Source organism: Haemorhous mexicanus, chromosome 21 (assembly GCF_027477595.1).
Source record: "Haemorhous mexicanus isolate bHaeMex1 chromosome 21, bHaeMex1.pri, whole genome shotgun sequence".
Taxonomy (NCBI): Eukaryota; Metazoa; Chordata; class Aves; order Passeriformes; family Fringillidae; genus Haemorhous; species Haemorhous mexicanus.
In genome coordinates, this window is record NC_082361.1 from 2,912,357 (window position 1) to 2,938,418 (window position 26,062).

General features: G+C 53.9%; 1 protein-coding gene across 4 annotated transcripts; it reads right to left on the reverse strand.

The window, feature by feature from the left end:
• Positions 1 to 23,948, reverse strand: OLFM1 (olfactomedin 1). 4 transcript variants are annotated; one of them, XM_059864951.1, is made up of 6 exons: positions 23,672 to 23,948; positions 21,128 to 21,277; positions 15,405 to 15,560; positions 12,806 to 13,025; positions 6,570 to 6,676; positions 1 to 1,821 (listed from the first exon to the last, which is right to left on the reverse strand). In XM_059864951.1, the coding sequence occupies exons 1-6, from the start codon at positions 23,819 to 23,821 to the stop codon at positions 1,147 to 1,149; spliced, it is 1,458 nt and encodes a 485-aa protein (XP_059720934.1). In that variant the 5' UTR covers positions 23,822 to 23,948; the 3' UTR covers positions 1 to 1,146. The 4 variants fall into 4 exon arrangements, with proteins under 4 accessions (XP_059720934.1, XP_059720937.1, XP_059720935.1 ...); XM_059864954.1 differs by lacking the exons at positions 21,128 to 21,277; positions 23,672 to 23,948 and adding an exon at positions 16,261 to 16,414; XM_059864952.1 differs by lacking the exons at positions 21,128 to 21,277; positions 23,672 to 23,948 and adding an exon at positions 15,896 to 16,190.
• Between the last annotated feature and the right edge of the window lie 2,114 nt (positions 23,949 to 26,062).

A 26,062-nucleotide genomic window follows, 5' to 3' on the forward strand; every position in this document is an offset into this window, starting at 1 on the left:
GAAGTCTCCTAATAGTTTTATTGTTCCTTAGATAACTGTGGATAGTACAAAGTTTTCCTCTTAAAAAAAAAATTAATTACCTTCACACTTCCATAAACAAAGCTTCCCATGGGAATCTGCTGCCACAGAATCTCCACGGAAGCCATTTCCAACCACCATAATGCTATGCAGATAGATAACAGTAAGAGAATATTCCTGTAATTATCAACATGAAATTGGTTACCTGTGTATAAGGGTGAACACTGACTTTTTTTTTTTTTTGCCTTTTTAGAAACGAAAAAACCATCATTTATTAAATCCAAACTACATCATTGCATTTACAACATTCATTGCATAAACTGGACATACAAAGTTTTGCCACCTCTGGTAAATAACAGACATACATTATACAATATAGTTGCTGAATACATAAGTTCAAACAATATGGGTACAACAACTTGTTCATAATACATACTTAAACCATCGTGTTTAATAAGTTACTAAGACACAGATCCATGAGCTACTTCGGGTCTCAGCACAGTTAATCTAAGTGACAAGAACACAGTTGAGAGAGACAGTAGCTGCAATGGAAGGCAAAGAAAACTAACCTGGGATAGGTCTTGTTGAGACAGCCAGAGCTCCTCACGGGTCAGCTTTTCCTGCTTTTCCTTTCCACACATCCATCACAGCTGCCCGTGACGCCGGGGGAATGTCCATGCAAGCCACACACGGAGGAGAGCGAGGCTCCCGAGGGTGAACTTCCAACAGTCATTGCCTTACTGCTTGAGGATGTTCTCTAGGTTTGCTATCGGAACAGAAACGAAACAAAACCCCAAACTGAAGTGGTTCTCTGAGTGCAGTTCCAGCTGCAAGTACACGGTTACTCGTGAGTCTATAACACAGGGCCGGACTTCTAGAAATGTAGAGGTAATGCTGATCTGTCAGGCTTATGCTGAATAATCCTCCATGATGTTGGTCTTAATTTTGGCAGCTGTTTATATGTTTACTTATTTAAAGTATGTTCCCTTAATAGCATGGTATTTTTTAAATTAGTTTCTCCCTTTTTTTCCTTTTTATTACTATTATTTTTTCTTAAATTTTCACTTTAATTAATTTATTTCTTCCCCCCACCCCCCCCCTTAAACCCAGTTTCCAACCAAGGCCGGGCTACAACTCGTCGGAGCGGATGACGTGGAAGAGGGTGACGTTGTACAGGATTTGATGCCCGTTGTTCCAGGCGTAGAGAGCCCGATCCTTGGGGTTGTAGTCCAACATGGAGATGTGGGAGTACTTGTTCTGGAAGGGGATGTCGATGTACTCGTAGGTGGAGGCGTTGGTCTGGTAGGCGTAGTGCACCTTGGTGCCGCCCGAGTAGCCGTTGGTGACGTAGAGGGTGCCGCAGATGATGAAGGCCTCGCCGGCGCTGCGTTTCGGGTAGCTGGTGTTCCAGGTCTGCAGGCTCTGCAGGGTGTTGGGGTCCAACTTGCTGATGACGATGTTGCCAGCGTTCTGGTTGGTGGCGTAGACGGCCCAGAGCCCGTTCTCGTCCACCATGAGGTCGATGTCGGAGTGGCCGCCCCAGGCGTAGTGGTACATGTTGTTGTAGCCGGCGTAGTCCAGGCTGCGCGTCTTGAGGATGGTCTCAGTCTTCAGGTCGAACCTGATGATGATGTGGCTTTGGTATTTGTTGAAGTAGATGGAGCCGTTGTAGACCACCTGGCCCGTGCCCGACCAGGGGTGGGGCAGGCGGTGGGAGGTGAAGTTGTCGGTGTTCATGAAATCCGCCATGGATTTGTACTCGCGGACGAAGCGGTTGTTGTGGTAGCTGTCCATGTACCAAACCTGCACGAGGCAAACGCGAGGGTTAGGGAGAGTTTTGGAATAACACCAATACAGCTGGACGGGACGAGCCTGAGCTTGTCTGGCCCTCGCTGCTTGACCAAAGAGTGGCACTGTGGTGTTTCACCCCAGAGACCCTTTTGGCCATGGGTGCGTGGTGTTTCAGCCCAGAGACACTTTTGGCTGGCTGGGTGTGTGGTGTTTTACCCCAGGGACACTTTTGGCCATGGCTGTGTGGTGTTTCACCCACAGACACTTTTGGCCATGGCTGTGTGGTGTTTCACCCCACAGACACTTTTGGCTGTGGGTGTGTGGTGTCTCACCCACAGACACTTTTGGCCATGGCTGTGTGGTGTTTCACCCCACAGACACTTTTGGCCATGGGTGTGTGGTGTTTCACCCCAGGGACACTTTTGGCTGGCTGGGTGTGTGGTGTTTCACCCCAGGGACACTTTTGGCCATGGCTGTGTGGTGTTTCACCCCAGAGACACTTTTGGCCATGGCTGGGTGGTGTTTCACCCCAGAGACATTTTGGCCATGGCTGTGTGGTGTTTCACCCCACACTTTTGGCCATGGGTGTGTGGTGTTTCACCCCACAGACACTTTTGGCCATGGCTGTGTGGTGTTTCACCCCACAGACACTTTTGGCCATGGGTGTGTGGTGTTTTCACCCCACAGACACTTTTGGCCATGGGTGTGTGGTGTTTCACCCTACAGACACTTTTGGCCATGGCTGTGTGGTGTTTCACCCCAGGGACACTTTTGGCCATGGGTGTGTGGTGTTTCACCCCACACTTTTGGCCATGGGTGTGAGGTGTTTCACCCCACAGACACTTTTGGCCATGGGTGTGTGGTGTTTCACCCACAGACACTTTTGGCCATGGGTGGGTGGTGTTTCACCCCAGGGACACTTTTGGCCATGGCTGTGTGGTGTTTCACCCCACAGACACTTTTGGCCATGGCTGTGTGGTGTTTCACCCACAGACACTTTTGGCTGGCTGGGTGTGTGGTGTTTCACCCGACAGACACTTTTGGCCATGGCTGTGTGGTGTTTCACCCCAGAGACACTTTTGGCTGGCTGGGTGTGTGGTGTTTTACCCCAGGGACACTTTTGGCCATGGGTGTGTGGTGTTTCACCCCACAGACACTTTTGGCTGTGGGTGTGTGGTGTTTCACCCCACAGACACTTTTGGCCATGGCTGTGTGGTGTTTCACCCCAGGGACACTTTTGGCCATGGCTGTGTGGTGTTTCACCCCACAGACACTTTTGGCTGGCTGGGTGCTGCAGCTGGGCACGTGGGGACAAGTCCAGGCATGCAGGAGCTCTGGTGGCTGCAGGATGGAGCTTCCCCCATAACAGGGTCTGCTCCTCAGGTTTCCCTCTGGCAGAGAAGCTTTAGGGCGATGGGGAAGGAAAGGAGTTGGTTCTGATGGAGGGTTTGGATCCAGAGTTTTGTTCTGGCCCACAGCCTCTGAACCCAGCACCAGCTCCAACAGAACTCCTGAACTCGTGGGTGCTGCTCCTTTTACCTGGGAGAGGGGAGGAGGGAAGGGATAGGGAGCCACCAACCAGGTACAGGGTGGGGGGGAAGCTCAAGGGACAGAGGACACCTGGATGGCCCAAGGTCCCTCCAGGGGCAGAGGGCATCTTTTGAATCCTGCCATTCACTGGGTGCCCTTCTGGAATGCCAGGATTGACAGACACTGCTCGGCAGGGGTCAGGGTGTGGAAAGGAGGGATGATTGACACACCTGGCAGGGAATTATCAGGGAGGAACCTGGAGTATCTGAGGCAAACCATGACATCACACCGCAACCGAGAGAAATCCACAGCCAGGAGTCGTGGAATCGTCATAAAATGGTTTGGAATGGAGATTAAAACTCAGCCCTGCCAAGGATGCCTTCCACCAGAGCAGGCTGCTCCAAATCTGGCCTTGAATCCAGCCAACATCTGTCACCTACATCCAGAAATAACCCCAATTTCTGGACCCCCAAATCAGCTAGGAAATCAACCCAACAGCAAAGCTTTCCCTGGGGGATAACCTGATATCTCCTTGGCTTAAGCGCTCCCCTGGGAATGCTGGTGGCTGGCACCCCCTCCCTTCCCGAGGGCAATTAGCAGCTTTTCCCTGGCTAAACCCAGCATTTTCTGTGCTGCTGCTTCCCGCGGTAGCACTCAGTAAATTACAGCAGCTGCTGCGCACAACTCCATTAATTTGGAATGCGGGAGAGAGGGATGCAATCACTCATTGTCAGGCAAATTCAGGCAAAAAGTCCATATTGGTTTAAAAATCATACACTGCTGCATCAAAAGCTTAAAGCGAGGCTGCTGAAATATAAGAGACAAAGACATCTAAATCTTGCTCTGGGTAGATTGGGGAGAGATTTTAGATCATCATTTAAGTGCCAGTTCACTGGGGACACTGTCTAGACTCCTTAAAAAAAAAAAAAAAAAGCTTTTGTTATATGAAACCAATTCTGAGGCAAATGACCAAGCTGTGCAGTTAATATCCACAAGAAATATCCAGCCAGCCACTGACATTCTGGATGCAGTTGCTGCCTGAAAATGAGAGAGCTGCTTTCTGTAAGAGCCATTTAGGAAGGAGAAAAGGTAAATTTAGGAAGGAGAAAAAGTAAATTTAGGAAGGAGAAAAGGTAAATTTAGGAAGGAGAAAAGGTAAATTTAGCCAGAGGGAAGCCTTTAAGGCTGCAGATCTGGGTGATGTAGTGCAGATTTCTTCTGCAAACCCCTTGCAAAATCTGACAGCTCTGTGTCTGGAGTGTGATCATCAGTCTTTGAGAAAGGCAGGCCAACATTTGGCTGCTGCCTTTGGGAAGTCAACTGGGGTCTCCAAAAACTTTGCAAGGGATTTCAGCCTTCTGTCATTGCCTCCCTGGGAAGGCTGCAGAGGTGGGGAATGAAGGTGTGGCAAATGGCTCTGACCCTCAGCCCCAAACCTTGGTGGGCTTGGGGGTGTGCCTGCAAAAACAGAGAACAGCCAGAGCTGGAAATGAAACTTCAGCTTCAGCTGAACCAGTTTGGGAAATTATAGGGGAAAAAACATCCAAAACACGACTCTCTCTTTGCTGCTTCCATTTCATTATCTGCTATTAAAAATTCAACATGCAAATGTGTTGTGCTCAGTTTTTAAAGCTCAGCAGAGCCCTGCGCAGGGGCTGCAGCACCCAAGAGCATTCCCAGCTCTGGAAAAGCAGGGATTGATGGGTGGACGATGTCCCATCACAGCAGCTGGCTCTGAGCAACCCCCTCCTAGCCACACACAGCAATCCCAGCTCTCAGCACCCACCTGCTGCTCCCCCAGCACCCACAGATCTCCCCCAGCTGTGTTCTGTGGTTTCATGACATGAACAAATGATCACAGGAACACCAAACCCCTCCTGGGGCTCGGGGACAGGAGCTGGGGATGACAAACTGCCCATCCCTGCCCATCCTCACCCTCCCACTCTGCTGAGCAGCCCGTGGAGTTCACTTAATGCTCCTAATAAAATTCCCAGCAGGTTTTTATATATTAAATACACAGAGAGGCTTGGGAAGCTCCAGCTCCAGTTTGCAGCTTACTGTACAACAAAAATACGCTGCAGAAAAAGGCATGGCTAAAAAAAATACCAAAAAATAGCAGTTTGAGACAAAACTCTCTGGAGACACGGGAGGATCTTTAGCATCTGAACTGCCAGCTTCAGCTGGAAATGGTCTAAGTGCCAAGGGAAGCAGCAAGCACAGCCTGAAGGGGGCAATTCTGTCCCCTCTCTTGAGCAAATTAAGATGTGATGGGGGTAAAACCTTCCCATCCCACCTCTAAGCCGGGTTTTATTTGGGCTGGAGGTGAAATTTTGCTTAATAACTGTAAAATATGGAGGTGTTGAATTGGGGAACCAGTGCCAACCAGCTGGCTGCTGGAGGGAAAGAACCTGACAACTCAAGTCACCTTCAAAGAAACCACCCAGGGGTGACTTCTCCAGAGCATCCCTTGTCCTCTCGCAGCTACAGAGCTGATGCCAGGGCACAGATCCCAAAATAGGTGCCCTGATCCAGCCCTCACTGGTGCCTTTATCCTTTGAAGGATGCTGCATGCAGGAGGGAATTACAGGCAGCCAAGCTTTCTGCTTTTTGTTTTGTTTTGCTGCCTGCAAATCCTCGGCAAACACTCGAGATATTTTCCATTCCATCAGTCATGGGGAGCTGGGATTGATTTTCAGCCAGTTATTGGCCTCCTACCTTCTTGGGATCAAAATTGAATGGTCTGAATGGAAAAAAAATAAAAGACCAAAACAAAGCAAAACAAATCTCTCTCTCTGGCTGCAGTCAGTTAATTCCTCACAGCAATGGAGGTGGAGGATGGAGGGCAAATACAGGCAGATGACATTATCAGAGGTGCTGGCAGCAGAAGAGCACCAGGGACCAGGACCACGGGTCCCTCTGCTCAGCCCCAGCTCCCTCCGGGCTGCCAAACACAGATTAGAAACCCAATACTTGCTTTTTTTGCCACACAGACCTCGTGGTGACAATTCTGAGCCCAGGGACCCTCATCACTGAGTTTCACCTGCCCAGGAAAGGCAGCAGTGCAGGGGCTGCTCATCTTCTCCTCATCCTCCCTCCCTGGGGGATGCTCAGCCCCTCCTGCTGCCAGCAGAGCCCCGTGGGATGGATGAGGACATTCCCGGGGTTTCCCAGGGCGCTGGGATGAATATTCACTGTCCTCAGGCACACGGGTGATGCTGTCACACTCTTACCTTGTTCTCTCCCTCAGGAGCCAGAGGATCCGTCATCCACGATCCAAAGCGGGACCCCGAGGTTTTAATTGTGATCGGGTCACTTATTCCCGTCAGCTTCCCACAGGCTGGAAAAGAGGGGAAGGCTGGTGAGCACCGCGACAGCCCCCGAGGGGCACCGGCACCATCCCCCCCGCTCCTCTCTGCCCTGCCCAGGCTCGCTTTAATTACAGGGAATCGGGTCAGGAACGAGCGTCGGGTGCTTTTGTTTGTTTGACGCCGCTTAATGACAATTGTCCTTATGGCTGTCCCCGAGAGAAGGAGCTGCGAGGGGCACGGAATGGGGAACGAGAGCAGGACGGAGCTGCTCTGATCCAGCCGGGATAAAAAGGCGGCCGTGGCTATTCCAGCCCTGCTGGAAACGTGCGATTGTTACGGGTTGTGCAGAGGAGAGAAAAGAGGAAGGTGGAAAATGGCCCACAGTATGAATCTCCTCCCTGCAAGGATCATTTGCCAGCCGCTTTCCCCGTTCCCCCTCGTGTTGCACACACTGGGGGGTCTCCAGCCAGCGCTGGGACAGGATGAAGGGGGGAGCATCCCGAGGGTCCTGCCCAGCTCAGCCTCACCAGCACAGGGATGGGCAGGGCGCTGTGAGCCAGGGCTGAGGCACACCCAGGACTCCAAATCTGCTGAATTCAGGGAGCCACCGCAGCTCCTTGCTGGGTTTTCAAGCCCTAAATGTGAGGGGAAGCAGCGGCACCTCTGCTCCAGCTCATTTCCCAGCCCTGGCTGTGTCCCAGCGTCTCTCTGGGGCTGTCCATGGGTGTGGAAAGCTGCAGCCCCAGCACGGAAGGTGCAGCCACATCCCAGTTCCTTTTCCCAACCATATCCCCAAGTTTCAGCAGAGCTGCCACTCTGCTTCCCTGCCCCACCCAAATTTAAGGTGAGTGCAGTGAGGAGGGACAGGGGAGGAGATGCAGATGCCTCGGGAGGGACTGGGCTGGTGGGGGATGTCCTGTTGGGCAGGGGCAGCTCATTAAAAACCCAGCCAGAGCTCATTAAAAACCCAGCCAGAGCTCATTTAAAACCCAGCCACATCCAGGGCAGAGGCAATGGGGACAGCCAGCACCCAGAGCTCAGGAGGTGCTTCCTGAGTTCTCCTTTTGGAGGTGGGAGCCCCTGGCAGGCTGGGGAAGGGGAAGGTGGCAGTGCTGGGGTGGAGAAGCTGCTCTGGGTGCTGTGCTGGAGCTGCACTGCAGTACCTGCTCAGCAGGAGCCAGGGCTGGGCTGCAGGTGGGAGCCCCTGCAGGTGCTGCTGGAACACAGGGAGAGCTCTGCCAGCTCAGGACAAGGTCATCCTGCTCCAAATTACCAAGTAAAATCACAGGATGGTTTGTTATTAGGGACCATTAAAGGTCGTTTAGTCCAGCCCCCCTGCAATGAGCAGGGATGTCTCCAACCAGATCGGGTTGCTGTCCAACCTGACCTTCATGGGATCATAGATTTTACACCCTGAGCTCTTCCAGAACTCTGCAATCCCTCTCAGCTGCTTCTCACCTTGGCCTGTTCTCACCTGCATTGTAATTCCTGATCGGACACATCCATCTGCCTCAGCTCAGAGCTGTGGCCAAAGGGATCCCCTTAGCCCAGGGCAGAAACCAGAGGAAGAAATTCCTGCTGTGCACCAGCAGGACACGACCAAGGGCACCATCAGTGCCCCCACAGCCTCCAGGCCCAGGCAGATCATGAGAGATGCCCCCAAAAAGCAGAGCTCTGCTGAGACACAAGGCACAGGAATTTGCCCTCCTGCCTGCTGCTCTCCAAACCTCTCAGCTCAGAGGGAGAGCAAAGAGATGCAATGGGTTAAAATAACAAATTTTAATGTCTTGCAGGGGTCCAGCCTTCCCCTAATCCCAGATCTGCCTTCCATTATCACAGCCCTACATTGCTGTCACTTTATCTCTTCCTCCCATTTCCCTGGAGAGGAGTGAGCTGTAAAAGCTCATTGATTAAAAAAAAAAAAAAAAAACCACCAGAAAAAACCCCAAACTGTTAAAAAAAAAAGAGCCACAGCAGCTGATAAGGGTAAACCAGTGTTGTTTGCAACATCTCCTACACGTTTAGCTGGAGGCACACACAGCCCAGCTCCTCAGCAATGCAGGAGGGTTCTTCCCTCTCCTGCTGTAAACCCATCCCAGGCTGCTGGGGGGAATTTACACGGATTTGGAAGACCCCAAGTTAGCTTTGCCACCCAGGCATGGACAACTCCAGGCCCTGGGATCCTCACCCAGCTGAGGAGATGCACACCACACCTGCCATATCAGCAGCTGAGCTTTTTGCAACGCCCCCCCTCCTGTCAAATGGGATTCTGTGGGAATTCCAGGTCACTCAGGGACAGCTGTGCCACACAAAAGCACATCCTGCTGCTCACCCACGAGGTGAGGACAGGGGAACCTGTGAGGAGCAGATTTAGGGCCTCACAGAGGAGCTGCTTTCACTCCTTTTCACCCAGAGCTATTCAACTCCTTTCTCCTGGCCACAAATCAGCCTTTTCCCCAGTGTCCCTCTGTCCTGCACCCTGCCCTGAGATGCATCCCCACTTCGGCTGCAGGAGGAATATTCCAGCAGGAGCGGGTGGGACTGGCTCTCCCCTCCTCCCAGGGTGCCACCACCTCCTCTCCAGCTCGGGATCCTGCCCACAGGTCCTGCCTGGCAGCTCCTCCACCAACGCACAGGCACCAGCTCCTTCTGGGCTCTGTGCTTCTGCTGCCACAGCCGGGATCCTGCCCTCGAGCAGGTTCCCAGGAGGCCAAGGACTGATCCCAATCCCCATCCCAATCCCAATCCCAATCCCCTCCGGGCAGGGGTGGGGCTGTGGCAGCTCAGCTCTGCCTGGATCTTGCCTCTGTTGCCTGGTTGGGAACTCCCCATCCCAAACCATCAGGGATGGCTCCATCCCATCCCAAACCATCAGGGATTGAGCTCCATCCCATCCCAAACCATCAGGGATTGAGCTCCATCCCCATCCCAAATCCATCAGGGATGGCTCCATCCCATCCCAAACCATCAGGGATTGAGCTCCATCCCCATCCCAAACCATCAGGGATGGCTCCATCCCATCCCAAACCATCAGGGATTGAGCTCCATCCCCATCCCAAACCATCAGGGATTGAGCTCCATCCCATCCCAAATCCATCAGGGATGGCTCCATCCCCATCCCAAATCCATCAGGCTCCATCCCAAAACCATCAGGGATGGCTCCATCCTCATCCCAAATCCATCAGGGATGGCTCCATCCCATCCCAAATCCATCAGGCTCCATCCCCATCCCAAACCATCAGGGATGGCTCCATCCCATCCCAAACCATCAGGGATGGCTCCATCCCATCCCAAATCCATCAGGCTCCATCCCAAACCATCAGAGACGGCTCCATCCCCATCCCAAATCCATCAGGGATGGCTCCATCCCCATCCCTGCACCAGGATTTTTCCCAAGGAAGTCTTGTCCTGCCTGAGTTAAATTCCCCCTAGATCCAAGGAGTGCCAGGCCCTGCACCTCCTCCTGGAACATGAATGCAAAGGCTAAAATCCCTGGATAAACAGGGATCTTCAGGAGTGTACACAGAAACACAGATTGAAGCTGCCATCATTGATTTCTTTTTTTCCTCCACACACATGCCAGGGTCAGGAAGTGTTTTCACTATTGATCCATCAATAATGCTGAGGAAACCCAAAATGCAAAGCAGGACCTTGGCCAAGGAAAAGGCACTGCCAAGAGCTCCCTGGGAGAGGTGAACTGGGTGGGAATGTGGCACATCCCTCCCCTCCCTTGGCCTGTGCCTGCTGCAGCAGCTCCCTGACCCTGTTTGGGGCACACACACCCCAGGGCAGCAGCAGAAAAACCTTTCTCCCAGCTAGAACCTTCTCCTTGAGACATCAGAGCCCAACTGAGCAGAAAACCTGCAGAAAGTGAAATCCCCGGCAATCAGGGCCTCATTGTGTGGCAGCAAAGCATTTGTAAGGCTGTTATCTGAATTTAACTCAATTAGCAACCATTTCCAGTGGTTTACACACCAGAGAGATAAACAGCATTGGAAATCCAATCCGTGCTGTTTCTTTTAAGTGACCGAATAAATCAGCTTCCTGAGCCAGCAGCAAATCCTCTGGGATGAGCCTTTGGGAGGCACAGAATCCATCTCTGAGCACCCAGGGCTGCTGCAAAAGAGCTGCCCTGACCCCAGAGAGAGAGCAAAGGAAGAAGCCAAAAAACCCTGCTAAAGACTCAAAAAGATTTTTAAAAACACCCAAAAGTTCCTGGACAAGGTTACCTGCAAGAGCTCAGCATCCCTACCTGCCCTCTTCTTACCTGGGCTGTTGGTCCCAACTGGACCTGAGCGTGAAGGGATGGGATGAGCAGAAAGGGTTAATGGTCCAAGAGCAAATTCTAATTTTTTGGAGCCCTGCATGGTTTGGGAGCCAAAGCCTGCCCAGGGTCAGTGGGAGGATTGTCCCAGCTGCCCTGGCTGGAATGGCTTTGTTGAAAGAACTGTTCCCAAGTTTGAAGTCTCAAATCCCTGCTCCTGCTGCTGCTCCCTCTCCCTGTGACCCACAGCTCCTCCTCATCTTCAAGGCATGGGCTGAAGGCTCTGGGTGCAGCAAGGGGACCCCTCCTTAGGCACCTCCTCCTCTGCCTTCAGGATCCATCTGCAGGGCATGTGGGGCTGCCAGGAGGTCTCTGTGTGCCCTGGTCCACCCCACCCTCCTGGGCCTGTTCTCCTTTCTGATCTTTCCTTCTTATCTGTTCATCCTTCCTTATCTTCCCACTGCACCGTGCCCACCTGATAGAGCTCCAGGAGCTGGGAACTCCAGCCCTGCCCATTCCTGTCCCCATGAGGCTTTCAGGGGGAGGTTCAAGAGGGTGAGGGCAAGGTGAGAATTTCCCTCCTTGCCCAACCCCGCTGCCCTCCCTGTGACCATCAGGGGCTGAGGGGAGGATCAGCAGACAGGGGCAGAAAGCCCCAGCCTGTCCTGCTCTCAAACCAAACCTGGGGCACCAGCACTCATTAATTCATGAGGAATCAAACTCTGATCTCTCTTGGCCGGGGGGGTTTTACCTGTCCCAAGGGTACCTCAGTTCAAACACTCTGAGCATCCACATTTAAATGGGAATTTCACTCTCTGGGTGAGATGGAGCCTGCAAGGGACATCCAAGGACCCAGAGGATGGAAATGCAGAGGGAATGGAGGGGAGGTGGCTGCTCACAGTGTGGAGGCATCTAGAGACAAGCAAAAGCAACCCCAGCAGCAGAGCCAAGAGAGAAACAAAGCGTTACCTGGCCAAGGATTTCAAGTGCTCAGAAGAGATCTGATCTTCCAGGAAGTTACCTGAGAGTGTAATTTTGTATGTGCTACCAAAATAGACTGCAGAGCAGTTAATGTGTTTGGATTATCTAAATGGCGTGGCAAGAAAGTCAATAATGGAAGGAGAAATTAAATCAAGCCAGAGCTGGCCCAACAAATGGTGCAGAGAGTCCTTGCAGCTGTGGGAGGCAGTGCCCTGCTCCTTCCCCCTGTGGTTGGGGTCACGCGTTGGGTTTGGTGGCAGCTGAGCCTCCCCACGACAGCCCCAGGAGTTTCAGTCAATTCCAACCCTCTGGATGAGGTCGGAGATGAGTCCCTGGTGGTTTAGCAGCAGCCTGGTGGAAATGGCTCCCTGCTCCCTCAGGGGATGGGAGAGGGAGGATTCACATCCCGCGCAGGGGCAGGACCACACCGCGCCCCAGCTCCTCATGCTCTGCTCCGGGGGGATGGGCAAGATGCAAAATAAAAGAAAGGAAACCGAGGGAAACCGAGGCACAGCCCCACACCCCCCACCACGAGCAGAGCCCTTTGCTGACGGACCAGGTCCAGGGATGCAGAAGCAAAAGGGGTGCAAGTGTTGGCTTTGCATAAGCGTGAGCTGCCACTTATGCAAGCGCCGCCCACACGCCCGCTCCGCTCCGGGGGAGAGGAGAGGAGCATCCTGAAGCGCTCACACCACGAGCAGCATTGCTCCTGCCAGTAATCCTGGGCTGGACTACTCCCAGGAGGAATGTTCCTGGTGGCATAACTCTTGGCAGGATCGCCCCTGGCTGTGTGGAGCTCATCCCTCGCGGCCGGGCACGGCACCAGATGTCCAGCGGGGCATCTCTGCCTCCGGCCGGGATGCGTGCGTTGGCGCCGGCGGCCTTGGAGCCACCGTGGTGGTTCTGAGCCTACCTAATTTTTGCATGCATGCACGAAGCCTTTCTTCAAGATTTGACACTCTGTTCTGAAGCTCTTCGTAGTCATAGGCGCCAATCTCCTCCTGGAGTTCGTTTAGAACTGACGTCAGATTCTGGACCTCCTCTTTAAACTGCAATACCAATTTGGCATCGGCTTTGTACTCTTCCAACACTGGTATCAAAGGCCTAAGTTCCTCCATTTTCGCTTTTATTGCCTGCAAGGTTAAAATAAGCTCGGTTCAGTGCTATGCGTGCAAAAATCTGCAACACTCTGCCTTGACCTGGGTGCTTCCTATGGGAGCGAAATGTTCACATATCCCACCATTATTAGCATTAAAATTAGCTCAATTATTATTTCTGGTCCGAATGATGTCTTGGCAAGAACATATTAAACAGGCTGCAGAACACCAAAATATTTGGGAAAGGCCTTTATTTGTCATTTTTAGAATGCAACATCTTAGGGTTACATGCTTCAGATCACATACACAAAGAGTTGTTGTTGTTTTTTTTTTTTCTTTTTTTTCTTTCCAAAAAATAAAAGAAAATAAGATATATATGCATTGACAAGGGTTTCAAACTATTCATGAAATGCATCTACAATTGCATGCAAAGGAAGATCTCGGTTGTGTGGTTCAAGGTTCCTTAGTGAGATATGGTGCTAATTTGGAAAATAATCAAAAAAATCAATGCATGGTGCAAAATGCTCTGTGGCCCTCTTTTCATGGTTACATGGGAGTGAACTGCTTCTTCAGTCACTGCAGCATTGAAAAAACTTGCTTTTTAGTTAGCCCTGTAAGCAAGAAAATGAAATACTGTTGAGGATCTAGCTCACTAACCTGCCTTATATAGATAGCCATTCATAGACAAATACTCTTACGGCACTAAAGAGAGAGAAAAAACCAACACAAGAGCTCCAAAGCACTCACAGTTTAATGCTGGCATTAGCAGGAACAAAATGCTGTGGCTGTTCTTTCAAATGCTGCTTTGGCAGCAAATTAGACAAAAAATTCCTCACTGGTTTCAAGCACGGAACAGAAAAATAAATTCATTATCAGATGGATTTTGCAGAAACGAATTTTTTTCTCTTTTTTTTTAAATTTTTTTTTTTTTGCCTTTTGCTCATTTAAAGGCTCACAATGCAGCATTTTGTTGCAGATGCTTTGCTCCAGCAGCTAATGAGTAGACATTAATATGCATGCACCTACCCGTTAATGAAGCGTGTTAGAACACCCAAAATCCCTGGTGCTGCTCAAATTGCAGTGGCCAAGCTCCCAGCACCAGGGCTGTGACATCTGCCTGTGTCCTGAAGCTTTTTGGGGCTGAAGAGGATCAGGAATTCCTCCTCAGCCTCCTCCCCATCCATCCCCTCCTGTTTATTTTCCCTCCCGTGCTTTGCACGTGGGGAATGTTTTAATTTTATTTCATTCAAAGTTCCCTGGCAGGCAATGGGGAGAGTTGAACTCATCAGAATGGTGGAGGGGGGGGGAAAACAATAATAACCAAAATAAAGAAATAATTAAATACAAGAAACTCATGCTCAAGTCTTTCCATCCAGACTGCAGAGCTAAATTTAGGGTCCTGCAGTAACTGGAGATGGGGAGCGGAGGAGGTGGAGTTGGTGAAAAGTTTTAAGAACCATCTTCCCAGCTTTTTATGAGATAATCATGGTATTTCAGTATTTGGCATTAAAAAAAAATCTGCTTTAAAATACCAGCCAGCTGCCTGCAAACGAGGGTGGGAATCAGCTGGGTGGCTGATCAGAAAAGTCCCCAAATTCCACCAGAAATCTTTTCCGTTTGATTTTTTATATCTGTTAACCCACAGCACTGCTAGAATTTAAGACTCCAGTATTGCTCAGAACATTTTTTTTTTTGGCAATTTCATTCATCCTCAAGCAACTTCCTGAGGGTTTGGCCACTGCTCCCAGTGCCAGCTGCATTCCAGAGGCTGCAGCTCCACTCCCCCTCTGCCCAGCACCAGGACACCACACAAAACCCATCAGACGGTGCTGCCTCTGCTGCCAACACCCAAAATTGGCCAAAATCCTGGAGATGTGCAGTTTGCCAGCCTGAGGACAGCTGTAATAATTGTATTTTTGGGTTTTTTTTCAGGGGGGATGATGTTTGATTGATGAACTCCTTTCTCCAGCCACCCCCAAGGGAGATGGGGTTTGGTGACTGCTCGCTGTGGCTTGCCACACGTGCTGCAGGAATGCAAAGGGAGCCCCAGTTCTTGGGTTTTTTACCCCAAGAAATGGGTGCTGGGCATGGCATGGAGAAGCTGCCTGGCCACAGAGGGGACCCACCTCACCCAGAGCTCACCTGGTGTCTCCCTGCAGACCCCCCTGATGGAATCACCCTGCACCGCCCTATTTCGGGCACCCAGGTGGGTGTGGGAGCACTGAGATTTGTGCTTTTACCCTAAAACAAGATGCAGGGCTGAGGATGTGAGGCCACAGCCTGGATCTGGCCGTGCTTTGGGCAGGAATGACCCCACAGCTGGGCTCCCCTGATGGGAGCCAGGGCCACGGTGCCGTGCTCATCCCCACCATCCCCTGGCCACCGCTCCTGTAGCAGTTTGGAAATCAGACCTACCTTAAACTGCCTTGCCAGGTGCTGCTTGTGGCTTTCTTCCACTTGCTTAAATTTGGATTCCAGTCCCCTCATCTGGTTTTCCATCTTCTCCACGTACTGTAGGTCTCTCTGAGTCCTCCTGTCCAACACCTCTATCGACTGGGACATGTTTTGCACCTGCCAAACGAGAAGGGGCTCATTAAGAAGGTGCTGCCAGCAGCGAGGCAGCCCCCCTTGCATCCCAAGGCTGACCTTTCCCCCACGCTCAGCACAGCTAAAGGGCAATCAGCCCATGCATTATTTACTGCCTCATCAACAGCAGCTCCCAGCTTGCCACCCCATGCTCTAAAACACAGCAAAACCGGTTTCATAAACCATTTTTTTTTCCTGCAGAGAAGAGTTCAGCAATCTGACATGGAAATGAGGGGTGTAGTTGAGGTTAAACTCAGGCTGGGCTCTCTGACAGGCACCTGCTGAGGCACGAGGAGAGCTCAGAGGTGACAGCAGCACACCTGGCTGGGAGGAAAAGCTTCAGCCCAGGTGCGCGTTTCCATCTCCTGGTGAGCACAAACCTCAGTCGCTGCCAGCAGAACTTCATTATGCACCCAGCCTGCTCCAGCAGCTGGGTGGATAATGGGTGCCACAGCCAACCCAGCAGCAGGGAGGGCATCCTGGAGCCGGGGAGCACCGGGCACGGTTGGCAGCCCTTTGGTGCCTCCTGCCCGGGAGGTGCAGCCCCGGCGCCGAGCGGTGCCGCATTCCCGCGCGGAGCCCATCTGGCCCCGCCGGGGGAGTGATGCAAGGAGCTTGGCTGGGCTGGCGGTGAGAAAATGAGCTGGAGGTGTGAGGAGGGGAGGGGAATGCCAGCGAGGCTGACCTGATTTTGAAGGTTGGCTGCCATCTGATTTATTAAGATATTCCCTCCTGTTTTCCAGGCTGGGAGAGGTGGAACGGGCTCTGACGTCGGCTCCTCTTTAGCACCGAGCCAAATTTAAGGGCTCTGCAGCGGGGCCGGACGTGTTTGTCCCACGGCGGGGACGTGACAGGGCTCAGCCCACGGGGGCTGCTCCTGCCACTGCCACGTCACCCCAGCAGTGCCACCGCCACGGTGACGTCTGTGGGTAAAGTGAGTCAGGCACCCAGCCTGCTGCTGCTGCTGCTCAAGGCCTTGCTCCACAGCCAGCCTGATTCCAGCCTGTTCCCAGCCTGATCCCAGTCTGATTCCTGCCTGTTCCCATCCTGATCCCAGTCTGATCCCAGCCTGTTCCCATCCTGATCCCAGTCTGATCCCAGCCTGTTCCCAGCCTGATCCCAGTCTGATTCCAGCCTGTTCCCAGCCTGATCCCAGTCTGATCCCAGTCTGATTCCAGCCTGTTCCCAGCCTGCACCCAGTCTGATTCCAGCCTGATCCCATCCTGCTCCCAGTCTGATTCCAGCCTGATCCCATCCTGCTCCCAGTCTGATTCCAGCCTGATCCCATTCTGATTCCAGCCTGTTCCCATCCTGATTCCAGCCTGATCCCAGCCTGCTCCCAGTCTGATTCCAGCCTGATCCCATCCTGCTCCCAGTCTGTGCCCATCCTGCTCCCAGTCTGATGCCAGCCTGTTCCCATCCTGATCCCAGTCTGATCCCATCCTGTTCCCATCCTGATCCCAGTCTGATCCCATCCTGCTCCCAGTCTGATTCCTGCCTGATCCCATCCTGTTCCCATCCTGCTCAGCTGTGGGTGGCTGAGCCAGCCCTGTCCCCATGGATCTGCTCCCTGGATGGACGGGTGCCACATCCGCTCCCATCTGTGTCCTCATCACAGCCAAGCTGGCGTGGGGAGGGAAGGAGTGCTGAAAATCCCACATTTCCTCTGGCAAATCCCACATTTCCTCTGGCAAATCCCACTGTGGTGGGTTGGGACTTACCTGGAGTGGCAGAGCGAGGGCACGGCAGGACAGCACAGGGCAAATGCCAAGGGTGCCCCTCCAGCTTGGAAAAACCATCACAGTGCCCCTTGCTCATGCAGGATGACACTGAAACTATTGCAGGGATCTATTAAAAATGTATGGATGACCTGGATGGCAAAGGCCAACAGGCTTTGGAGTGTTCTCCACAACTGCTCCGGGGCTAGAGTGTTCCTCAGCAAAGGTGAAGCTATTTGTGGTCCCTGAGCTTCAGAGATGAACCAGCAGCACCCTGACCTCCCCAGGAGCTGCTCAGGGAGGTGTGAACAAGGTTTGGAGGAGAAAAGAGCAAATCTGAGCTCAGCCAGAGCCTGGTCAGCTCCCATTAAGCTGTGCCTACTGTAGGGAATGTCAGCTCTCAGTGGGTGTTAATTCACCTGGGCTGCATGTGGACGAGTTTGAAGACCTCTCTGTGCCCTGAGGCAGGAGAGGAGAAGTCTTAGACAAGCATGGCTGGGCTGCCAAGCTGCTTTTATTCCAGTTATCCAGCCCATCCTTTGAGCTGAGCAGCAGAACTGTTCCAAGGAGCAGAGAGAGGGATGACTTGTAGGGCTCATGCAAAATTCATCCCATTAATTCCACCAGTGCCTAACCCCAGCTGCAAATAACCAGAAAAGAGCATTTCTGTAATGACAGACCAATACCTGAGTCTGCTGAGTAAAATTCTGGGAGGCTCCTTAGGCTCTTTCTCAGGTGTGGGAGGGGAGAGACACGCTCTGCTCTCAGAGCATCTCGCCCAGGCTGCTGCCCTCCAGCACCTCTGGAATGTTTCTGCTCCTCTCTGAAGCACAGGAAAATGCCCTCCCCACGTGCCTGTGCACAGAGGTGCCTCCAACGAGCTGCTCTGCTGTTCTGGGGAGGATTTCAGGAGCCCAGAGTGGGTATTTGTTGCCTGTGTTGTTTTCCATGGGGCAAGGTCCTGGCCAGATGTGTAGGGAGTGAGCCTGAGATCCCTGGCAGCCCCAGTGCTCCAGCAGCTGAGGCTCTGCCTCTTCTCCCTCATTAGCATATTATGCCCTTGATCCAGCAAAGCACTCTGGCACATGATTAGGTTTCAATGAGCCTGCTGGAGCTCAGGCTGAAGCATGTACAGAAGTGCTCTAATGAACTCAGGCCCAAGGATAGTGCCTCTTAAATTCCCTCAGCTCCATCCATCAGCTGCAGTCCTCCAACCTCGCCTGAAAATGCTTTTTGCCTCCTCTCTCAGCCTAAAACCTCATTTTCACCAAGATAATGTGAGACAGATACCTGTGGCTGTCTGGGGGAAAAGAGTTATTTTTAGCAGTTGAAATAGGAAATTAATACAAATGAAGCTTCCAGTGCTGCTCTTGTCATCCTGTCTGAGGAGCTGATTCACAATTAAAGCAGAGTCACAGGGAGTCAGTATTGGCCTGATGACCTCAGTGAGGTTTATGAGGTCAGATCCAAGGTTTAAACCCTGCTCAAGCTTCCCTGGGGATCAGCCTTTCCTGCCAGCTCCAAAAGGGCTGTTCTGAGCCCAGCTCTGGGGTCTCAGCTGGGGATGAACCTTCAGCCTTGGGGAGCTGCACAAACTGATGGAGCAACAGCAAGAGGAATCTTGAGGGAGATTTTTGAGGTTTAGGGGAAAAAACAGCAGAGAAATTGACTCAGCTGATGGTTCAGGAAATGAAAAGTTCATCTGCTAAGGTTTGCAGGAGGCAGTGATGGCTGAGATGTCACTGTCCCCCTGCACACACCTGGGAGTGACCATCAGAGGAGCAAAAAGAACTGTTAAATCTGGAAACCAGCACTGGCTGAGAGGAAGGATTGGCAGGAAACCAGAAATGGTTTCACCATCAGAGGAGGAAGTTGTCCCCGATAACAGGGCCAGAACAAATAAACAAATCAATCAATCAATCAAATTCTGTTTGGAGATCAAACACCATCTGACGATGAGCAGGACTGAGGTGATGTCTTGGTTTGGGTGCAGTCCAAGGCTGCACTCAGCACCTGCCACGTGTGAGGCTGGAAGGACTCGGTGTACCCCAGCCAAGGATGAGCTCAGACACCTCGAGTGTCAAACCCTGGGCTGAACACCCTGTGCAGCCCTGGCTGCCCTGCCCTCCCCTCTGTAACCTGCCAGCATGCCCAGCACTCCTTCCCAGCCACAGGAACTGCAGCTCCCACCCAGATCCTCATCCCCATGAGCCCAGCACGGATGGATGGCAGCTCTGAACCTCCCAACTCCAAAAAATTCTGCGTGAAGATCTCCCTGAAGGTGCTCTAATTGCTTTGTGTACACACAAACACAGCTGATCCCCTGCAATTTCCATGGGTGAATTCCATCTCTGCGCCTTGGAAAACCCAACCACAATTTCCTCCTTGACACATTGTGCTGCTTCCTCTGCTGCCAGGGAGAAACCAGGAGCTGCAATTTCCCCCCATCACAAAGCCAGGGTTGGAATGCCAGCTGAGGGAAGGAGTTTCCAGGACTGAAACCCTCCCTGGGAAGCTGGAAGCTCTGCTCTGCAGTTGTTTGCACCTCCAGGGATGATCAGTCCAGCCTCCATCAGGATCAGATGTCTGGCACTAAGAGCCTGTTCCTTATTTTGGGGTTTTTCATATAGGTTACCGTGGGAGTGAGATGCAGCCAGATTAGCAGGCAGGTAACATATCCCACAACACATGCCCAGAAATCCTGCTCCTCCCTCACTTTTTCTCCATTGGCAGCCAGAGAGCTGCATTGAAAAAACCCCACTGAGCACCTCCACCCTCCTGATGTTATCCCAGGTCTCCCATTCCCAGCTCCTGCCCATCAGCAGAGGGCATGGGGTCAAACCCTGATTGTTCAGAGTGTATGAGGAGTTCTGGGAGCAGGTCTGAGCTGTCCATAAATCCTGCTGCCTCTCAGGAGCAAAAGCACCCAGGGCGTTCTTGCTGCGAGAAAGAAAAGCCTGACTTGGGATTATTTTTAGCAGCCTCTGACAACCCAAAGAATTGTTTTAGGGCTGAATGTTTCCTGGCTGGCTTTATTGTCCTCAGCACATGGGGAAATCAGTTAAGTGGAGGTTTAATATTGTTAGAGGGAATTAATACAGCAGCTTTCCCCAAAGCAGCAGGATGAAAATTCTTTTGTCATGCACGGCACAGGCCAATATAGCATTAGGGGATGGGGTTTAATTATATATCCAGCACAGGAGCCAGCTCCTATTTGCAAGAGAAGAGCACAATTTCCCATGAAACAGCATTTCTTCACTGAAATCTATTATCTGGGAAAATTCCTTGTTATTGGGGATGTTTCCCTAATGAGATTTTTTGAATCTTTTTGGACAGCAGACTATTAAAAACTAATCAAGAGGATGTCAACGTTAGGCAGAAAACCACTGAGTGTCATCTCTGTGCTACCTGCTGGCGACAGCTTGCAGGGTTTCACTTGACCTTTTTAATACCACCTTGCCTAGGAAAGCTTGGCTTTGGGCTTTTCATTCTCTCTCCTCTCCTGTTGCTGAGTCTGCTCTGAAACTGCTTGTGCCAACAGAATGGAAAAAGGGGAATTTATTTATTTTTTAAGTATTTTTTTTAGAGATACGGTTCAATATTGGTGCTTTGATCTCAGCAGTTTTCCCTTGACCTTAGGCCAGGCTTTTCTCTCAGAAAACACTTAAGAGATTTCTCCTCCTGCCTGCAGCTGATTATTCCCCACTACACACACGGGGGGACAGCTCCACACAGAGCAACCATCCCAAGGGGCTTTCCCTGGAAACCAAGGCTCAGCTCAGGTTCCTACCCCACCAAACCAAAGCACTTTAGCCAGCAGGGGCCGAGCATTACCTTTTCTAGGAGTTGTCTCAGCTGCTTTGTCCTGGCGTCACGCGAGCACATCGTCTGCTGAGGTGCCACCACTGTGCATATACAACGTCCCTCGCTGTCCTGGGCAGAGCTGTACACCTGCCAGCTTTCCTCTGGGTTGGTAGGCAACACCTAATTAACACAGGGAAAGATGGGTTAATTAACCAGGGGAGGCCTGGCAGGGCTCTGGGAGGTGAAGGGGGATGAGGATGTGGCAGGGAGCGGGGCTGGGCTGGAGGCTCCTCCAAGGGCCCAGCTGGCAAAATTCACTTGGAATGCAAAAATATGGATTGGGGACGAATCAGAGAGGGGTCTGAAAAGGAGAGGAAGAGCTGAAAACACGAAGGCAACGCGAGTGGGAAAGCAGGGACACAGGGAACAGTGAAAATTCCGTATGCTGACCAGCCCTGAGCACATCGGGGAGGGAGCCCTGCCCTGCTGCGGTGACAGAGTCCCTAACGCCGGGACAGGGACGTGTCCGAGCCACCAGGGAGGGCACAGCGTGCTGCCGAGGGCTGAGCAGGGCTGAGCAGTGCCCCCGGCTCTGCAGAGCACGCCGGGGTCCGGGTCCGGGGCTGGCAGCCGGAGATGTGCTCGGCCGGGTGCATGGACACGCCGAGGTACGGACACCCGGGGGTGCAGACACCCCAAATTATGGACACCCAGGGGTGCAGACACCCCAAATTACGGACACCCAGGGGTACGGACACCCAGGGGTACGGACACCCCAAATTATGGACACCCCAAATTACAGACACCCAGGGGTACGGACACCCCAAATCACGGACACCCAGGGGTGCAGACACCCCGGGGCACGGACACCCCAAATTATGGACATCCAGGGGCACGGACACCCCAAATCACGGACACGCCGAGGTACGGACACCCAGGGGTACGGACACCCCAAATTATGGACACCCAGGGGTACAGACACCCCGGGGCACGGACACCCCAAATCACGGACACCCAGGGGTACCGACACCCCAAATTATGGACACCCAGGGGTACGGACACCCAGGGGTACGGACACCCCAAATTACGGACACCCAGTGGTACAGACACCCCGAGGTATAGACACCCCGAGGCACGGACACCCAGGGGTACAGACACCCAGGGGTACAGACACCCCGAATTACGGACCCCCCGAGGCACGGACACCCCAAATTACAGACACCCCGAGGCACAGACACCCCGGGGCACGGACACGCTGAATTACGGGCACCCCGAGGTACGGGCACCCCGAGGTAGCTTCCCCCCTCTCTCTGCCCCGTTCCCCGGGCATGAGAAGGTTCCGCAGGCAACCGCTCCCCTCCGTTCCAGGCAGGGGAAGCCCGCAGCCGAGCCCTGTGCAGAATCCCAGCAGGGATGCGATGCAATCCTGAGGGCACGCCGGGGAAGGGAGCCCACCCCAAACACAGCGCATTCCCCTCTCTGCTCTTAATTTTCCTTCGGTCTCACGGCATAATCCATTATTTAATCCCAACCCAGCCTCGGAGCACTTTGGAGGTGTCACCGTGTCCCCAGCCAGAGGGGAAATGTTCTTTTCACCGCTTCCCTACAGAACAAATCACCTTGCAAATGCCTACGTTGACAGACATGCCAAGGCAGACGCACAATTGGATTCCCTGGCTAAAACAAGCGGGGGAAAAAAAAAATAAGAATAATAAATGGATCTCATAAACCCTGACAACGTGGAGAAAAAAAATAAAAAAATCCCAGCTTCATTCACTGAGCAGCACAACCACTACACGGAATACTCCGGGAACAGCAGAGCTGCAGCAGCGCGGCTCTGTCAGAAGCAGGAGAAAGGTGCCCGATTTTCCCTGCTCAGGAAAGACAGACAGACAGACTGGAATGATTTTCCCAGCCATTCCCAAAGTGGGAAGCTCAGGCACGGCCCCAGCCCTCCAGCAGAGCAGGGACAGGGGATGTCCAGCCCCGCACGGCGACTTCCCGGCTGCATCTCCATCCCTCCGAGGGCGGATCGCGGAGGGAGGGCAGCGGAGGAGCCTCCCGGGACTCGCACCCGCTCTCCCGGCGGCTTCTGCAGCGGCCACGAGGGAAACTTTGCATCCCTTCGGCTGCAGGGACGGTGCGGGGAGGCAACCGAGTACCCCCAGGCAGGAACGAGGGACGGCTGAACGAGAGGAGAGGAGGGGAGAGGGAGAGACGCTCCCTGCACGGTCACCCCCATCTCCTGGAGCACCCCCTGTCCCCCCAGCGCCCCATCTCCGCTCCCGCAGCACCGCGGGGACCCTCGAGGGGCGGCGATCCTGCAGGGGGGACCCTGCCGGCCACGGGGACACCTGGGCAAGGAGAGATGTGACAGCCGGGCGGGGAGGGACTGGGCGGCGGCGGGGAGCAGCCGCAGGGACGCTCCGGGATGCGGGGACGCTCCGGGAGGCTGGCATGCCCAGAGATGCGGGATGCTCCGGGAGGCTGGCATGCCCCGGGAGGCTGGCATGCCCCGGGAGGCTGGCATGCCCCGGGCAGCCCTCCCCGTGCCCCGCAGCCCCCCGCACTTACTCCCGTGCTGCGGTCCAAGGTGCCGCCCGTGGCCGCCGTGAGTTTGGTGGTGTTGAGCCCCACGAGGGAGGGCAGCGTCTGCGACATCCAGTTGGTGATCATGGCCATGGTGCTGAGGACGACTCCAATCTTGAGTAAAGGCACAGACATGTCTGCGGGGGGGGCGGCAGGCACCCTTCATTCTGCACCGGCGCCGGGCTCCATGCCGCTGGGTTCGGGCTGCGCCAGCCGCCCCGCCGCCGCCGCCGCTCGCCGCCGGCCCATCGTCCTCCTCCTCCTCCTCCTCCTCCTCCTCCTCCTCCTCCGCCCTGCCCGGCGCTGTGCCCGCTGTGCCCGCTGTGCCCGCTGTGCCCGGTGCCGCCGGAGCGAGCGGGGCTGGCTCCCTGCGCCCGCCGCCGCCGGGCGCGCCCCAGCCGGAGCGAGCGGCTGCGGGAGGCGGAACCGGGGCGGGACGGGACCGGGAGGGGCGGGCAGCGCCCAACCAGCCGGGGACACTGCGGTGGGCGATGGGGGAGAGGGAGGGGACAGCGGAGTGCGGGGAGGGAGGGGAGAAGGGAGTGGGAGGGGAAGGATGGGAGGGGGAAGAGATCTGGGGAGAAAAGATTTGGTGAGAAAAGATCTGGGATGAAAGATCTGGGGATGAAAGATTTGGGGAGAAAAGATTTGGGGAGAAAAGATTTGGGGAGAAAAGATTTGGGGAGAAAAGATTTGGGGAGAAAAGATTTGGGGAGAAAAGAGAGAAGGGAAGGGGAGAAGAAAAATTATGGGGAGGAAAGATTTGGGACAGGGAATTGGAGGGAAGGAGAGAAAAAAGATTTGGGGAAAAAAGATTTGGGGAGAGGTAAAAGAATCAGGGAGAAAAGGTTTGGGGAGAAAGGAAAGAATTGGGGAGGGGGGGAGAGATGGAGCAGAGGCAAATAGGCATGGGGAAGGAAGAGAAAGGTTTGGGGAGATGGAGGAAGATTTGAGGAGATAAATTGGGGGGGAGACGAATGACGAGAGAGGGAAAATTGGGGAGCAGGTGGAAGGGGTTTTGGGGGGAGGTGGAAGGGGTTTTGGGGGGAGGTGGAAGGGGTTTTGGGGAGCAGATGGAAGAGGTTTTGGGGAGCAGATGGAAGGGATTTTGGGGGGAGGTGGAAGGGGTTTTGGGGGGAGGTGGAAGGGGTTTTGGGGGGAGGTGGAAGGGGTTTTGGGGAGCAGATGGAAGGGGTTTTGGGGGGAGGTGGAAGGGGTTTTGTGGGGAGGTGGAAGGGGTTTTGGGGGGAGGTGGAAGGGGTTTTGTGGGGAGGTGGAAGGGGTTTTGGGGGGAGGTGGAAGGGGTTTTGGGGAGCGCGGCTCCCCCGCTGCGGCGTGTGGCGCCCTCTGGCGGCTACGGGCGGCGCTGCGGGCCGGGGTCGCTCGGTGGTCGCGGGAACAGCGGGGACACGGAGGGGACACAGCGGGGACACAGCGGGGACACAGCGGGGACACAGCGGGGACACAGCGGGGACACAGAGCCGTGCCAGGACCAAGGGGAGCCGGAGCAATTCACCGCGGTGCGACCCGCAAGAGCCGCACCTCTCCCGCACAGACCCGCAGGCTGGGGGACCCCTGTGGGACCCCCTGCGAGTCCCCTGCTGTCCCCGGGTCCAAGCGGGCTGTCAGAGCATCCCCCACACCCCCGGCTGTCACCTCGCCACGTCCTGCCACGACAACACGAAGGACAGACCCAAGCTCACTGCCAGCCCTGCTCCCGCCTCATTCCCAGCGCAGGAATTCGCTGCCGAGGGACGCAAAGGGCACACAGCCTGTCTGGCCAGCCTGCAACGTCACCTGGGCTTGGTCACCACTCAGGTGTCCCGAAGCCACTTGCAGAACGGCCCTGGTGACTTCAGAAGCCAAATCTCCGACCAGCAGAGCTCCACAGTTCCTAAAAGAACCTCGGAACTCCCAGTGCAAAGCGACACAGAAATGAATCCCCTGTCCCTCTGCAGAGGACAGAAGTGACAGCTCCTGCTTTGTGGCACAGCCCCAGCCTTGGCACGGCTGCAGGGGAGCCTCAGCTGCTCCATGGCCTGGTCCTGGGAGCCACCACATTCCCACTGGAGTCTGACCAGCCCCAACCCAACCCCTCCAGAGCTGCTGTTCCACTGGTGTGGATTCTTGGGGTGGGGGTTTTGTTGCCCCAAAACCTTGATCCAGCTCACATCCAGCACCTGGGTGATGTGCAGAGCAAATCCCAGCGGGGAAGCAGGAAGCCCGAAAATGCAATCCCTGCTGAGCTGGCCTGTCCCACCTCACCAGGACCTTGTCCCACCTCACCAGGACCTTGTCCCACCTTGCCAGGACCCTGTCCCACCTCAGCAGGACCTTGTCCCACCTCAGCAGGACCTTGTCCCACCTCACCAGGAC

Coding starts and splice junctions, on each gene's coding strand:
- OLFM1 (XM_059864951.1), bottom strand. CDS start 23,821: ATGTCTGTGCCTTTACTCAAGATTGGAGTCGTCCTCAGCACCATGGCC. Junction 15,561..21,127: donor TGAGACAACTCCTAGAAAAG/GTAATGCTCGGC, acceptor CTCGTTTGGCAG/GTGCAAAACATGTCCCAGTC. Junction 1,822..6,569: donor CTCCTGAGGGAGAGAACAAG/GTAAGAGTGTGA, acceptor TGCCTCGTGCAG/GTTTGGTACATGGACAGCTA.